We start from the raw sequence: 16,759 nt of genomic DNA, 5'->3' as shown, positions 1-16,759 counted from the left end.
AAATGGTAATAATAAAATAATAAATGAGTACAAAATATCCCAGTAATAAAAAATAAACATATAAGTAATGATAACTCCAATAATAGCGAAAGTAATAATACAAAATTAAAGGATAACTGAGCATCAGTTTTAAAGCAGTTGATAGATACCACAGCTTACCTAGTGATCAAAAAAAATACCCAGTGTAAATGACTGATTTCAAAAACATATTTCTCGATTGAGTCACTCTCGTGGTTATGACTAATTGTAAACATCCTTCATCCGAAACATGTAAATTCAAAGGTTGTGTCCCCTCTTTTTTTACTGTTTGATTCCACGTAAATTTGGCAAGATTAACTGGTGACAAGCAAAAAATTATACGCCCTGACATGTCTCAAATCAGGGCTGACTTTCGACGCTGCTTAGTTTCATTTTTTTCCGGCGATCGAGACAGTACAAACTTAGAAAGCACTGTTTACCTGAGCAGAAAAATCCTCAAAAGTGAACTTGCCGCCATTGGGATCAGGATCGCGTGCCTTGCAATCAGCGGTAGGTCACGACAACCTCACGTAAGGCCTACCGAAAAGTCTCCCCGTCCTCAGATGAATGTCCCAAGAAATGTAATTATTACCCTCACTACGATTATTACGATCATTATTACAGGTGAATTTATGAAATTTCATATATTTGAGCTTCCCCTTCAATGTGTAATACAACAATATTATTAGATTCGGTGTTTGTGATATCCAGAACAATCAAGATCTCGGTATCCGCATATCACAAAAGACCTCGTCCAATGGCAATTATTGTTCACCATTATTATCGTGAGGATGATGGTGCCAGCAGAGAGAATTTACATTTTGACGGTCCAAGTCCACAGACCTGATTTCTCGTTCTTCCATAACTCGATAGAAACATGGCACACGTTTTCAGTTTCTTAAAAAGGCCATCTTCGATACATCAACATTCTTACATGGCATTCTTACATGGTTCTCAGGACAAACTTCTCAAATGTTCTGTATTCTTTTCGGGATCGGGAGAGGAAAGCAACTCAAAAATAAAAATTTTGCAATTTTGACCTGAAAACCTCAGAGCCATGTTAGAATATCGATACATTGAACGCGGCCTATCGGAACTTTAGTAAAAGAGGTACTTGTCGCTACCGTATGGCAAAGACAATAGAGGCGCACACAGAATTTACTGTAAGGCAAACCACCAACATGATTTAATCAAGTCCTTCGGGAGTGAGAACTAACTTGATTACATGGTACTTTAAAATATTCTGATAAAAGTATACAACTCCTGAAAAAGGCATCAAACCAGGGTGTGTAGTCTGCGATTTAATCCCGACAAAATTCAATTCCGACTTTAAAAGCGAACTGGTTGGAAAATTCTTAAATTATGGCAACACTGGAAACATGACTGAGAAAGTCCCTCCATTTGTCATCACGTTGGAGGAGCCAGCGTTGCTGAAAATATTGTCAATTAGCTAGCCTTTCATGATGGCTTCAAGTCCTTTTGGAGTGAGAAGTAACTTGATTCAAAGTACTTTAAAATGTTCTAATAAAAGTATAAAACTCCTCCCACCAGGGGCCGGCATTATTGAAAATATTGTCAATTAGCTAGTCTTTCATGATGGCTTTGTGGATCTGCCGTCTCGACGTCTGAAGCCGATAAACTCCCGGGCGATTTTTGGCTGCTTGGACTGACACCGGAGTCAGACTACCAACGCTTTCATACCACTGTTGGCCGTCGAGTTCCAGTTTGTACATGTTTGCTGATACGGCTTTGTACCAAAGCAAACTGACCTCTCCATTTTCCTGCACACAATGAACTTGGGCAAGGAGAATTTTCGGGGCATTCACAGTGCTGGTGTCTTCTACACAAGCCACAAAATCTCCCGGCTGGAACTGACAAGGCTCGACTGGTTGTGCGGCCACGACTCCCTCTTCCTGGCTTCCCTCTGCAAAGTCCCTGGCCAGGTCGACAGCAAGCCGCTTTCTCTCATTGCAAGTACGTCGGTCATAAGTCTGCTGTGCTTGTCTGGTTGAATGTCTCAGTGCGGCAGCCAGCGAGGATTTAAGCGCGTCGGTACAGTTGCTATGAGAAACAAACAAAGAAACAAACAATTATTTTTCAGACAGGAGTCCACCGTAAAAAAAATTCGGCAACACGCAAAAGTTTTAATATTTTGTCGATCCCAAAGAGAGGATTTGATACAGTAAAAACCAGTGTGTAAGAACCTAGGGATTTAAGAACCTTCAGGCAGGAATTTGCTTTTTTAATACCCCAAAATATAAGACCCTGTTTAGCCAAACAAATTCCAACAGGTTCTTACATGTGGGGTTTGACTAGTTAATTTGAATATTTTTTTCACCAAAAACCAAAAAGGTGATCAAGAGTTTTGAAAATTGAATTGTTAAATGAAACTCAAAATGCACAATGTATGCTAAATCTGAACTGTTATTATGAAACAATTATTGCTACAATTTACAGAATGTATCATTTCTATGTAATCTTGGTCTTGGTTCAAATGCTCCATGCACGTATCCTCTTGCAGTTTGATCATACATTTTATATACAGTACTGTATCATTGATCAATTAATGTTGTTGGACATTTGGCAACATGGGTACATTAATAAATATTTATAATGAAGAACAGACCAGATTTTATACTACTTTCTGATAATCAACAACAACGTCTACTCTGTAGAAATTAAGAACCTAATTAAGAACCTACTTAGCCTAAACTGTCAATAAGTACCCCATAATACAAGAACCTGTTATGCCAAACTCTGAAAAAAGTAGGTTCTTACACGCAGGTTTTTACTGTACCATATCCAGCTCAGCTTTCTTTTTTGGGACAAAGGGCGTTCCACAAATCAAGCTCTCGAGAATCTGACTTTTAGTTTTACGGATCTGGAAACGATGAACGAGTCATCGAAACATCATTCCAAATGATCGCCACCAATCTTTACTCTCAATTGTTCACTCAAACCCTCTGTTATTATGAAACAAAAACAACAACAACCGCAAAAGCCACAATGCCTATATATTTCACAGGAAAATGTGGCCTTCAATCAGCAGAATTAAAGATGGTTTATAGATCACTTTTAAAACCAAAAAATTAATATGACTCCAAACGAGAAATTCCCCCACTCCGAAGAGGGACCCTGACTGAATACAAATTGGAAACTGGAGTAAGCAAATGAGAGAATGCTGCATTCTGTAGGCCCATGATTAAAATAGTCTCATCAGAAAACGATTTTACTACGGAACCTCTTATTGACAAATTCTAAATCTAAGGAATGTCAACTTACTCTTGAGAATAGGCCCATGTGATGAATGAGGACCGAAGCATGTTCACCGAGACCAATTTTCCAGTAAGTCCATAAAACACATTCTTCAGGTGGGCAGAGAATGCAGCTGAAGTGAAGGCATCTCCATTTTTGTTCTGTAGGCAAAGGGGAAACAACAATCAATTTATTAAAGTGCCACTATGATGAAATTCTCCATATCCATTTTCTTACATTTTCGTACAGAATAGGTGTTTCCTAGATATCTTGCCAAATTTCAATCAGTTACGCACATTACAACTTGCTCTTTATGGACCTTTATTTCCAAGAATTTACGACCACCATTAATTTTCCTTGTTCCAAGTCTTGGTTGAGAATTTGAGAAAATGACGTCATTTTCTGAAAAATACCACACGGGTTGAAATTATAATAACAATTAACGTGGAGAATTGCACGAATATGCGATCCAAAGTTTTTGTTATTCCTTATGTGAATTGCTGTGCCAATTGTTATTATAATTTCAACCCGGGTGAAACTACCAGGGGTGAGAGATCGAACTGTTTCACCCCAGAGAAAAGCAACACATTCCAAACTCACCCCTGCAGGGGTGAAAACTCCCCTTGGAAAACCCCAACACTTGCAGAGATACCCCCCAAAGGATTGTAAACTGGCTTCAGACATTCCAACACACCCCGGGAGAATTCTCCTGAGAGTGCAAAAGTCCCTGAACACTTGTTTTAGGTATGGAAAAGTCCCCTTTCAGAGCTGTAAGCTATTTCTTACGACAATATGCCCAGAATTTCCTTCTCGATATCCATTTATTTTACATTTGCACAGAATAGGTCTTTCCTAGATATCATGCCAAATTTCAATCTATTACCAACATTAGAACTCGTGGTTTATGGACCTGTATTTCCGAGAATTTACGGCCGCCATCAATTTTCCTTGTACCAAGTCTTGGTTGAGAATTTGAGAAAATGACGTCATTTTCTGAAAAATACTGCACAGGTTGAAATTATAATGACAATTAATGTGGAGAATTGCACGAATATATGAGCCAAAGGTTTTGTCATTCTTTATGCGAATTGCTGTGCTAATTGTTATTATAATTTCAACCCGGGTGAAACTACCAGGGGTGAGAGATCGGACTGTTTCACCCCAGAGAAAAGCAACACATTCAGAACTCACCCCTGCAAGGGTGAAAACTCCTCTTGGAAAACCCCAACACTTGCAGAGACACCCCCCAAAGGATTGTAAACTGGCTTCAAACATTCCAACACACCCTGGGAGAATTCTCCTGAGAGAGGAAAAGGTCCTAAACACTTGTTGTAGGGATGGAAAAGTCCAATTTCAGAGCTGTAAGCTTTTTCTTAAGACAACATGCCCTGAAATTTCCTTCCCTTACCTTTATGGTTAGGGTTAGGGTTTAATCTTGATGGGACCAATTAAGAATGAAAACCAACATTTGTTCACCCCAGTCTGAAATTCAGACTTTGAAAAAATTTACCCCTCCTTATTTCTGCAACAGCAAACTTTTTTCTGACATCTGAGCAATTTACATTTCATTCTGTTGAATGTAAACAAGTCGAGGACATTATAAATGCAATGCCTTCTAATAAGGCTCCTGGGATTGATAAAGTGCCAACTCGAGTCATTAAAGACTGCCTGCCGATTATACTCCCTTTTGTTACATCAATCATCAATGCTTCTCTTTCATCTTCAACATTCCCAGGGATCTGGAAAACAGCCGAAATCACACCTATTCCCAAACAAGGCAATCACGAACTTCCTAACAATAATAGACCAATTTCGCTACTACCTGTGTTGTCAAAGGTCTGTGAAAGAGTCGCTTATAATCAGTTTGTCACCTATTTGACAACAAAGAAGAGGCTGACGACAAAACAAAATGGAAGCAAAAAATGGCACTCTACTGAAACATCATTACTTCGCACGACTGATGCATTTCTTAAAGGAATAGATAAAAAGAAATTAACCGCCTGTGTTCTCCTAGATATGAGCAAAGCGTTTGATAGTGTCGACCACCAAATACTGTTACGAAAACTACAAGACGTTGGCACCTCAACTAGTGTGCTACAATGGTTTAACAGCTATCTCACAAATAGATATCAAGTTGTACGAATTCACTCCACTGTTTCCAATCCAATACCAATTGAATATGGAGTACCTCAGGGTAGCATCCTGGGCCCCTTATTATCTAGTATATATGTTAATGATCTACCGGAAGCTCCACAGAATTGCTCTACTGAATGCTATGTAGATGATACAAAATTGTTTGTTTCTTTTCATTCACAAGACACCCAATGGATTGTTGAGGAGATGAACGAAGACCTCCTCGGTGTGCGCAACTGGTGTTTCAGAAATCGGCTATTACTAAATCCAGACAAGACGAAATTAATTGTTTTCGGGAGCCGACAGATGACTTCGAAGCTCCATGATTTTCGTTTGTCTTTGCTGGGAAAAGACATCTCCCCAAGACAATCAGCCAAAGATCTCGGCGTGATTTTGGATTCGAACTTGACATTTGATGATCATATTAAGACCACAGTATCGGAATGTATCGCACGCCTCGCGCAAATTAGCCGTGTCAAACACTGTCTTGACAGAACGTCGTTGTTAACCGTGATAAATGCCTCGGTTTTCAGTAAGTTGTACTACTTCTCGAATGTCTGGGCAAATACCACAGAGAAAAATATAAGGAAATTACAGGCTGTGCAGAACTACGCATGTCGAATCGTTAGTGGCGCGAGAAAGTACGATCATGTAACTCCCCACTTAAAAAGTTTGTCTTGGTTACCCGTTACGGACCAACTATACTACCGCCAAGCTACCATGGCTTTTAAATGCATTTCTGGACACGCCCCCAAATATCTGACGTCACAATTCATTACCCGCGAACAAGTTACCAAGCGTACAACTAGGAGTGGCCAAAAGCTTGATATACCTTTTTTTAAAACAGCCTCAGGACAAAGAACATTTTATTACAGAACTATTGGACTTTGGAACAATCTAGACCCCTTTTTAAAATCAAGCTGTTCAGTTCAAGTTTTTAAACGTATCTTAAAGAATAAGCTTTTCAACAATTTTGTAAATACTCCCTAAACTTCATTTATTTTTAGTATTTTTCGCGACTACAAAGTTTAGATAATGTTGTAAATGTTTTTTTTAAATTTGATTAATTTTGATTGTGTAGTTATAATAATAATAGACTTGTATAGCGCTAGAACTAGACAAACATACTCAAAAGCGCTTTACATTAAGTTAAAATAAATGAATAAATGGAAATCACTAAACTTTAAAACTATTACAACAACTATGCTAAACTTTAAAACTATTTCCACAAGTCAAAAGCTTTCTTAAAAAGAAATGTTTTCAGTTGCTTTATTAGTAACTTAGTAATTTAAGTAATAATTACTTAAATTACTAAGTTTTACTAGGCTTTTCAGTTTTACTAGGCTTACTAGGCTTTTCAGGAACAATTATTGTTCCTGAAAAGCCCCATTGGGGAGGTAACAATAAAGTAAAGAAAAAAAAGAAACTCACCAACAGCAGAAAATCTCCGCTTCCTTCCTTGGTGAGGTGCGGTCGGAAGTCTTTCACATACATACGCAGAATCTGGCAAAGTTCGTGGTCGTTCTGAGGAGAGAGTGAGTGAGTTCCTCATTAGTAATGCTAACCCTTTGCCAGGCTTCGGTTTCCATTCACACCATGACAAACCACAACCTAGAGGACAATGAGTGGTCCTTAAACGTACAAGTTTACATCGAACTAAAACCATTTGGATCCCCTTTTCGCTTTGTTTATTTCTCTCAAAAAAAGTAAAAAAAATTAAATATAACAGGGAAAACCAGAAATCTAACCTCCAACGCCAATTCATCCCTGCCTGAAAACCGCCTGGTTTTGTAATTATGAAAGTGCAAGATGACTCCATCGTCCTTCATCACCACAGCGTTTCGATCTTTAAAGCGAGCCTGATCAAAGTCGTAACCATTGCCAAGGACTTCCAGCGTTCGGATTTCCAGGCCTCGGGATGGCGGGATGAAAACATACAGGCTCACCATTACCAGGTCACAACATTCTCTGGCCTTCACTTTCATCGGACCAGCAAGCTCAAAGCGTTCCCGTTGTGTCGCTACTGTTTTCACAACCTGGTCCCTGAGGAAATAAGGCAGAGAAAATGTCATTACCGTCAAATTAGCTGCCACCAGCTATGACTTTTGTCCATCTCCGAATGAGCACCCCCCTCCCCTCCCCTCCTGCATTTTGTGGATGAGTAATTAGAGTAAAATAAATTCCCTTTCTCTTGCCTGGTGTATAAAAAGTGATCAAAGAGAAACAAACACAAATCAGACTCACCAAGGAAGCCAGCGATTTTGCGCTTCAAAGTCCTCCTTGCTGGATGGACGGTCGAGGTCGCCCTCTTTTTGGAGCAGGGTGGCTTGAACTCTCAACTGCTTTATGATCGCCACATTATTGAAGTTGGGCGCATCTTCGCGATGCAGAAATTTGATCGGGTACAAGATCGAACTTATGTGATTGGAGACTGTCGCTGAACTGCAACACCGCTTTTCCTGGGGAGAAACAATCGATTGAAGCAGCGGATGAATTTTGCGAACTTTGCATTTCAATTCGATTCAATCATAAAAGCATACGGCCTGGATAATTATATTGTCGCACCACATTCCTGGTTTTGACATTTGCTGTGTGTAATGTTGGCAAGTATGATCCACCATACTCTGAACATAATGTTCTGGACTCAATTTCAGCCACGTGAATTTGCAAGTGCAAATCTGCAGTTTTATAAAGCTGATGTGACTTATAAAACAATCACCACCCTTGTTATCAATACCATTTTGTTTATTTATTTATTCATTAAACTTTTTTTTTCTCGGAGAAATAAGCTCTACAGCTACCCTTGTAAATTCGAGGTGAAATAAAGGTGATGCATTTATGTACGTAAAAGCCAAAGATCAAAGACACAAGTAAATTCAATTTGAAAACAACAAGTGATATAAAAATACGAAATATTACAGTGACGAAATATTACACCACACGACAAAAAACAAGCCAATTATTTTGAGATCAATCGTATTTCAACTGTGTTAAATTAGTGGCCGCTTAATTCTTTTCTCGGCAGTTCAGTAGCAGCTGTAAGCTTGTGTCGTGGGAACAATTAACAGCGAGGGAGTCGCTTTAAATTGTCGTAAAGAAAACGACTTCGAACGCAGTTTGGAACAAATAAGCAGAAGAGAATTTGTCAAAGACTACAACCTAGATAGACAATCCATACATTGACAAGGACTCACCCACTAAGACAAGATCTGAAAGCATTTTCCCGTCTGATTTAGCCAAAACAACTTTTATAATGGCGGCCACACGTCTGTTGTGGAATTACGATCGAACCCAGACCCCAGCAACTCAAGCCCAACTCGCCCTCGCGGGACACACGCCCTTTTACGCGGGATATTTTGATTTACGCAACAAGAGAACCTGCAAGTTAATTTTTCGCCGAAAACGAAAACACCCACCTTCAGAAATTCCACGTAGCCTTCGATGAACGTTACTCGCAGGAACACTTCTGGGCTCAATTCTCGTGTATCCATCACACTCTGCGCGTATCCCAGAAAACCTAACATAGAGAGGGGACAATGTTATACGCATTCGTTTTTGGTCTTCTTTTGATTTTTCTGTTTCGACTTTTTTTTTTTTACGATCGCTAAATCGAACGACTACAAAGAACGCAAAAACCGTCCTTGCGTAGGTAAAACTGACTAGAGATTAAAGACGAAAAATGCGTAATATCGGCCAAGACAACACAAAAGAAATTTTTCGCACCTCCCGTTTGAAAAACCGCTCGCGTCTTCCCTTTTTCCATCACACTCTGCGCGCATCCCAGAGAAGACAATGTTTTACGCATTCGTTTTTGGTCTTTTTTTGATTTTTTGTTTCGTCTTTTTTTTACAATCGCTAAATCGAACGACTACAAAGAACGGAAAAACCGTCCTTGCGTAGGTAAAACTGACTAGAGATTAAAGACGAAAAATGCGTAATACCGGCCAAGACAACACAAAAGAAATTTTTCGCACCTCTGGTTTGAAGAACCGCTCCCGCTCGCGTCTTCCCTTTTTCCCACGCTTGTTTGAACTAATATTTGAATTAATCTAGAAAGCATTGGCCAAAACACGCTTTAAGAACGAAGCATTTACAGCCGCGTATACCTTTTACCGCAATCAAACGCGCGCGTGCGGCCTCTGTGAGCGAACTGAGTAAAAGACATACAACAACATATACATACCAAGTACTCTTTCTTGGGCTTTGTCGTAAGTCGAAGGGCAAAGCGGGGCCTTCTGCCTTTCCAGATTTACTCTCTGCGTGAAGTATGTCTTTACCGACGCCAAGAAAGCGCGCATCCTTGCATTGAGATCACGGATATTTAGCGCATAAGGACTCCTCTTTCCTCCAACTGGCAAGGGAAATGTAGCATGCATGTTTCCACCACCACCGAAGGCTTCTGTCTCCCCTCTGCTGCCGAAGTTCTGCTGGTGCTGTTCTTCCAATTCATTCTCGTCTAGCTGATCTCCATCTGTGGGATGAAATCGCTCTGAACCGAATTTTGGGGCTTCATCGTTAGAATCGCTTACTTCAGAGTCTGAAGCACACCTGTCCATCAACGCGTCGTCTTCTAGGGTTGCAAAGGGCGGCGCTTGCTCGATGGCCCGTTTTGTCATAGGGGGTTGTGTTTCGGTCCATGCCTCGCCATCAGAGGTACTACTAGAACTGGATTCGTAGGAAAGCAAAGAATCCATTGCACGTATTTCACCTATCGACACGACAGGACGCAAAACCACGCGCTAAAAATGCTTGTCTCTATGACACTCGAGGTTTAAATACCCCACGAGTAGACCAATCAGAGTTCAGGGCGATCTTGGGCGAGGGAGACCGGGAATGAATTGGATGACGTCACTAGAAAACTATAAATCTATTAGAGATCAATAACATTTTGAACCAACATCTTGTTCCAGATTGGACTCACGTGACTAGAGTTCACGCGGAGGATATTGCAATATGTTGGTATTCTTTATAAAGCTTAAATCACAATAATCGCACTTCTTTTTTTCTGTTTAAGTATTTCTTCATGGTCTCTATTTAGTGGAATTAAATATCATTTTATTTTTTGCACGCAGGTGAAGAATTTCTCACATGAATTAATAAACGGAAGTCGACGAATCATTCTGGGTTTCGATCTCGATTTAAAGCGCTTCATATCAACTTCTTACCTCTCCACTGCATGCTTCACAAATACCGGCTTTAGCATTAAGTAGTAGTTGCGCTGTCAATTCCTTTTTTAGGAGTCGAGCGGCGATTTTCGACTTAAGATTTCCAACTCGTGACGAACGACGCTGTTTAGCTTGGTTGACTTTAAACCGCGGACGAACTGGGGGCAAGAGTTATCGTGATTGGTCGCTCTGGAGTATTTCAAACCAAGAAACCTACCGGAGGCGTTATTTTCAAAAACGCAGGCTCTGAAGCAAGTTATGATATGGTCGATTTGTTAACTGTTATTTTCAAGGTGAGTTTACTCTTTCAGTATGAGATTAGGGTTACAATGGTTTATATCACTGGGTCGGCTGGGTGAGTTAAATTATTTAAGTTTACATCTTGTTCTTTGTTATTTTTATCAGAATAAACTCGAACTGATCAAATTATGCCTACTGGTTTTAACGGTGATGAAAACCCTGGTAAGTTGAACACTGATGAAATATTACATGATAAAATATTAAATGATAAAATTGATTTTCATGCTGTGAAACCTTATTTTCTTCTGTTTTACATGTGTCAAAATCTTTTGAAGGACAAAGGTGTAACACAACAGACACTTTTGTGATGTAAATCAGTGGCCCTGTATATATTATGTGGTTTAGCCTGCAAATGAATAACTAATATTGAATAACAATGTTTTTTTTTCTTTATAACCAATCAAACACACATTTTGAGGACAATTTATTCACGGGTATATTTAAACATAATTTCTTGAAAATGATATCCACAGAGGGGGGCGTGGTTACTCTAGAAGGTTTTACACGGGGTCTGCTCTTAGGGTTTAGAGACAAGACACACAAGAAACAAATGCCTTGATGCTTTCTATGTATTTTTATTGATGTATTTATTTTTGGTGGCTTTGAGGAAGATAAAATTGATTTTCATGCTGTTAAACCTCATTTTCTTCTAGATGACAAAGATGGCAGGGATTCAGGAACTGAGCCTCCATCAGGTAAGGCAAATGTTTTTTAAAAATAGCAAAGCACCTGTATTGTGTATGGATGTCCTTTTGCAGCTCTTTGAGAATCCACGGCATGAGAAATAAGGAACAATATCAAATGTTTTGCCGATTGTTTGATAAAAATCAATGAAATGTTAAATTGTCTGACTTGACAAGAGTCCAACTTGTAAGACACAAGTCCAAAATACAAGTTGCACACATTTTGAGGACAATTTAATCACAGGTATATTTAAACATAATTTCTTGAAAATGATATCCACAGAGGGGGAGTGGGTACTCTAGCAGGTTTTACACGGGGTTTGCTCTTAGGGTTTAGAGACAAGACACACAAGAGAAACAAATGCCTTGATGCTCTCTATTTCTTTTTATTGAGTATTCATTTTTGGTGGCTTTGAGGAAGGTAAAATTGATTTTCATGCTGTTAAACCTCATTTTCTTCTAGATGACAAAGATGAGGGGGATTCAGGAACTGAGCCTCCATCAGGTAAGGCAAATGTTTTTTAAAAAATAGCAAAGCACCTGTGTTGAGTATGGATTTCCTTTTGCAGCTCTTTGAGAATCCACAGCATGAGAAACAAGGAACAATATGACATGTTTTGCCGATTGTTTGATAAAAATCAATGAAATGTTAAATTGTCTGACTTGACAAGAGTCCAACTTGTAAGACACAAGTCCAAAATACAAGTCGCACACATTTTGAGGACAATTTATTCACGGGTATATGTAAACATAATTTCTTGAAAATGACATCCACAGAAGGGGTGCAGTTACTCTAGAAGGTTTTACACGGGATCTGCCCTTAAGGTTTAGAGACCAGACACACAAGAAACAAATGCCTTGATGCTTTCTATGTATTTTTATTGATGTATTCATTTTTGGTGGCTTTGAGGAAGATAAAATTGATTTTCATGCTGTTAAACCTCATTTTCTTCTAGATGACAAAGATGAGGGGGATTCAGGAACTGAGCCTCCATCAGGTAAGGCAAATGTTTTTAAAAAATAGCAAAGCACCTGTGTTGTGTATGGATTTCCTTTTGCAGCTCTTTGAGAATCCACAGCATGAGAAACAAGGAACAATATGACATGTTTTGCTGATTGTTTGATAAAAATCAATGAAATGTTAAATTGTCTGACTTGACAAGAGTCCAACTTGTAAGACACAAGTCCAAAATACAAGTCGCACACATTTTGAGGACAATTTATTCACGGGTATATGTAAACATAATTTCTTGAAAATGACATCCACAGAAGGGGTGCAGTTACTCTAGAAGGTTTTACACCGAATCTGCCCTTAAGGTTTAGAGACAAGACACACAAGAAACAAATGCCTTGATGCTTTCTATGTATTTTTATTGATGTATTCATTTTTGGTGGCTTTGAGGAAGATAAAATTGATTTTCATGCTGTTAAACCTCATTTTCTTCTAGATGACAAAGATGTGGAGGCTTCAGGAACTGAGCTTCTATCAGGTAAGGCAAGTGTTTTTAAAAAATAGCAAAGCAAGGAGGCCGGAGCAAGTAATTATCTTCCAAGCAAGGCAGCTGTTTTAAAAAAATAGTTGAACTTGTGTTGTGTTGCAATGATGCAATACATTTTCTTGCTCAGAAATTACAACACAGTTAACATATTATGTTAAAACTGTGAAACCTCATTTTCTTGTAGCCAAGCCTGGTAATGCTTTGGAAAACCAGCCTCCTTCAGGTAAGGCAAATGTTTAAAAAGGTAGTTGCACCTGTGTTGGGTATTTTATTTCTCAGTGTTGAAACTCAACTAACATGATATAAATCACCAAGTGAACCTTAATTGCTTTTCTTAGAGCTTATGATTTAAGGCGTTTCTGAACTTGACGTCCCACTTTCATCCACTGTTTAATTACCTCATGATTTATTTGCAGATCTCCAGAAATTACAAGCTCAAAATCAAGGTACAATATCAAATGTTTTGCTTGTTGTTTGATATACATGAAACAACAGACAACAAAATTTTGAACACAGTTAACATATTGCATTAAGCTAATTTGGAAAATCTTTTTTTTTTTCATGATTTTTTGCAGACATCCAGAAATTACAAGCTCAAAATCAAGGTACAATATCAAATGTTTTACATGTTGCTTGATATACATGAAACAACAGACAACAAAATTTTGAACACAGTTAACATATTGCATTAAGCTAATTTGGAAAATCATTTTTTTTTGGTTTCAGAGCTATCTGCAAAACTGAAAAGATCCACTGGTAAGCTTGAATTCTTAAGCAGTGATTGTCACGAAAATCACGAAATGGCCAAGGGAAATATCTGTTGTCACCATAAACAAAACTGAAAGTTTAGTACCCTACATCAAAAAGAAACTTGCTGTTGTGAAGTTGACAACATGTTCCCTTTAGCAAACCTTTTTCAAACCATTTTATAAGATGGGAACGAAACCCTTCTTTCGTTCTTGTGATAAATGTAGGTGGTCTTGATTGTGTATTATCAATTAAATTTTTTAAACGGTGATTTAAGATTAGTGACATTTTCAACTAACTCAATATCCTTTAAAGCCATTTTTTCCGTGAAATCATGAAAGTCAATTCTCAAGAAATTGGCCTTTTCTTTGTTTTTAAACAATACAAACATAGAAATAATATAAACATATGAATAATTACTCTGATTACTTGTGAAATCTCTACTTGATTTAAGAGGACTTATTTGAAAAGCCAGCCTGAATTCCTAGCTCCTCCAACCAGGCTAATATTTCAGCCCGAGCTAAATACACGAAATTCTCACACGTATGTACCTAATTTCTTTTTCAGCCCACTGCTGGTATTGCAAAAGGAAAGGACACATTCGTACTGAGTGTAACTTCCTCAAGGCTAAAAGAACAACAACCAGTGAGAGCCCTGAATACATTTCAAGGGGGAGGGGAAGGGGACGGGGCCGTGGATGGAAAAGAGGGTCGGGCAGAGGGCGGGGCAGGGGGAGTGGGCAGAAAATGTTTATCAATGTGGGTGGTACCTCAGTAAGCCTTTACTTTTAGTTTTGGGGATTGGGTTTTGTTGAAGGTAATCTTGGCTAAAAGAACTGGTCTCTTAAACTGACAGCTAATCCAGCTAAGGGTTCATAAAGTTTCTTGCTCTGACAATCTTAGTACCTGGTCTTGATAGTAAATTGTGATGTCATTCTGCAATCACAGCTGTCCAAAAAGGCAATTTTTCCTTCAGTCGCAATGTCTACTGAAAACAATAAGATGCACTGTTACATCTCAAAATTTAGCTTATGTTTTATTGTAGAAACACTAGAGCACAAGTTATTCCAAGCAGTCAAAAAATTAACCCCTTCATGAAGTCAACAGACCTTAAAATTGGGAAAAAACCTGTTTTTTTAGCTAAGATTTGCTTCAACTTGGGAGGGACTTCTATAATAACATCCCACTGCTGGTATTGCAAAAGGAGAGGACACATTCGTGCTGAGTGTAACTTCTTCAAAGCTAAAAGAACCCCAGGCAGTGAGAGCCCTCAATACATTTCAAGGGGGAGGGGAAGAGGACGGGGCAAGGGGAGTGGGCAGAGAATGTTTATCAATGTGGGCGGTACCTCGGTAAGCCTTTACTTTTAGTTTTGGGGATTGGGTTTTGTTGAAGGTAATCTTGGCTAAAAGAACTGGTCTCTTAAACTGACAGCTAATCCAGCTAAGGGTTCATAAAGTTTCTTGCTCTGACAATCTTAGTACCTGGTCTTGATAGTAAATTGTGATGTCATTCTGCAATCACAGCTGTCCAAAAAGGCAATTTTTCCTTCAGTCACAATGTCTACTGAAAACAATAAGATGCACTGTTACATCTCAAAATTTAGCTTATGTTTTATTGTAGAAACACTAGAGCACAAGTTATTCCAAGCAGTCAAAAAATTAACCCCTTCATGAAGTCAACAGACCTTAAAATTGGGAAAAAACCTGTTTTTTTAGCTAAGATTTGCTTCAACTTGGGAGGGACTTCTATAATAACATCCCACTGCTGGTATTGCAAAAGGAGAGGACACATTCGTGCTGAGTGTAACTTCTTCAAAGCTAAAAGAACCCCAGGCAGTGAGAGCCCTCAATACATTTCAAGGGGGAGGGGAAGAGGACGGGGCAAGGGGAGTGGGCAGAGAATGTTTATCAATGTGGGCGGTACCTCGGTAAGCCTTTACTTTTAGTTTTGGGGATTGGGTTTTGTTGAAGGTAATCTTGGCTAAAAGAACTGGTCTCTTAAACTGACAGCTAATCCAGCTAAGGGTTCATAAAGTTTCTTGCTCTGACAATCTTAGTACCTGGTCTTGATAGTAAATTGTGATGTCATTCTGCAATCACAGCTGTCCAAAAAGGCAATTTTTCCTTCAGTCACAATGTCTACTGAAAACAATAAGATGCACTGTTACATCTCAAAATTTAGCTTATGTTTTATTGTAGAAACACTAGAGCACAAGTTATTCCAAGCAGTCAAAAAATTAACCCCTTCATGAAGTCAACAGACCTTAAAATTGGGAAAAAACCTGTTTTTTTAGCTAAGATTTGCTTCAACTTGGGAGGGACTTCCATAATAACATCCCACTGCTGGTATTGCAAAAGGAGAGGACACATTCGTGCTGAGTGTAACTTCTTCAAAGCTAAAAGAACCCCAGGCAGTGAGAGCCCTCAATACATTTCAAGGGGGAGGGGAAGAGGACGGGGCAAGGGGAGTGGGCAGAGAATGTTTATCAATGTGGGCGGTACCTCGGTAAGCCTTTACTTTTAGTTTTGGGGATTGGGTTTTGTTGAAGATAATCTTGGCTAAAAGAACTGGTCTCTTAAACTGACAGCTGGTTTGGTTACATGTTAATACTCCAGCTAAGGGTTCATAAAGTTTTTTGCTCTGACAATCTTAGTACCTGGTCTTGATAGTAAATTGTGATGTCATTCTGCAATCACAGCTGTCCAAAAAGGCAATTTTTCCTTCAGTCACAATGTCTACTGAAAACAATAAGATGCACCGTTACATCTCAAAATTTAGCTTATGTTTTATTGTAGAAACACTAGAGCACAAGTTATTCCAAGCAGTCAAAATATTAACCCCTTCATGAAGTCAACAGACCTTAAAATTGGGAAAAAACCTGTTTTTTAGCTAAGATTTGCTTCAACTTGGGAGGAAGGGACTTCCAAAATAACATCCCACTGCTGGTATTGCAAAAG

The 16,759-nt window shown here is 38.9% G+C and overlaps 2 protein-coding genes across 2 annotated transcripts; both read right to left on the bottom strand.

Moving 5' to 3' along the window:
- Positions 1-205: 205 nt before the first annotated feature.
- On the bottom strand, positions 206-2,105 carry LOC145476105 (uncharacterized; the record flags this gene model as incomplete). The annotated part of the gene is made up of 1 exon (XM_081455346.1): positions 206-2,105. A coding segment is annotated over one exon (504 nt), but the record flags the coding sequence as incomplete, so codon positions are not given.
- Positions 2,106-2,690: 585 nt separating this feature from the next.
- Positions 2,691-8,973, bottom strand: LOC145476101 (uncharacterized). Its single transcript, XM_081455344.1, has 5 exons — positions 8,823-8,973; positions 7,651-7,865; positions 7,155-7,449; positions 6,838-6,930; positions 2,691-3,434 (listed from the first exon to the last, which is right to left on the bottom strand). The coding sequence occupies exons 1-5, from the start codon at positions 8,928-8,930 to the stop codon at positions 3,297-3,299; spliced, it is 849 nt and encodes a 282-aa protein (XP_081311470.1). The 5' UTR covers positions 8,931-8,973; the 3' UTR covers positions 2,691-3,296.
- Positions 8,974-16,759: the final 7,786 nt, after the last annotated feature.

Source organism: Orbicella franksi, unplaced genomic scaffold (genome assembly GCF_964199315.1).
Source record: "Orbicella franksi unplaced genomic scaffold, jaOrbFran1.1 SCAFFOLD_43, whole genome shotgun sequence".
Taxonomy (NCBI): Eukaryota; Metazoa; Cnidaria; class Anthozoa; order Scleractinia; family Merulinidae; genus Orbicella; species Orbicella franksi.
The sequence above is the reverse complement of the archived record's forward strand: the minus strand, read 5'-3'. Positions and strand labels throughout refer to the sequence as shown.

Coding starts and splice junctions, on each gene's coding strand:
- LOC145476101 (XM_081455344.1), bottom strand. CDS start 8,930: ATGTTAGGTTTTCTGGGATACGCGCAGAGTGTGATGGATACACGAGAA. Junction 7,866..8,822: donor GCTACGTGGAATTTCTGAAG/GTGGGTGTTTTC, acceptor GTTTCTCCCCAG/GAAAAGCGGTGTTGCAGTTC. Junction 6,931..7,154: donor GGGATGAATTGGCGTTGGAG/GTTAGATTTCTG, acceptor CTCTCTCCTCAG/AACGACCACGAACTTTGCCA.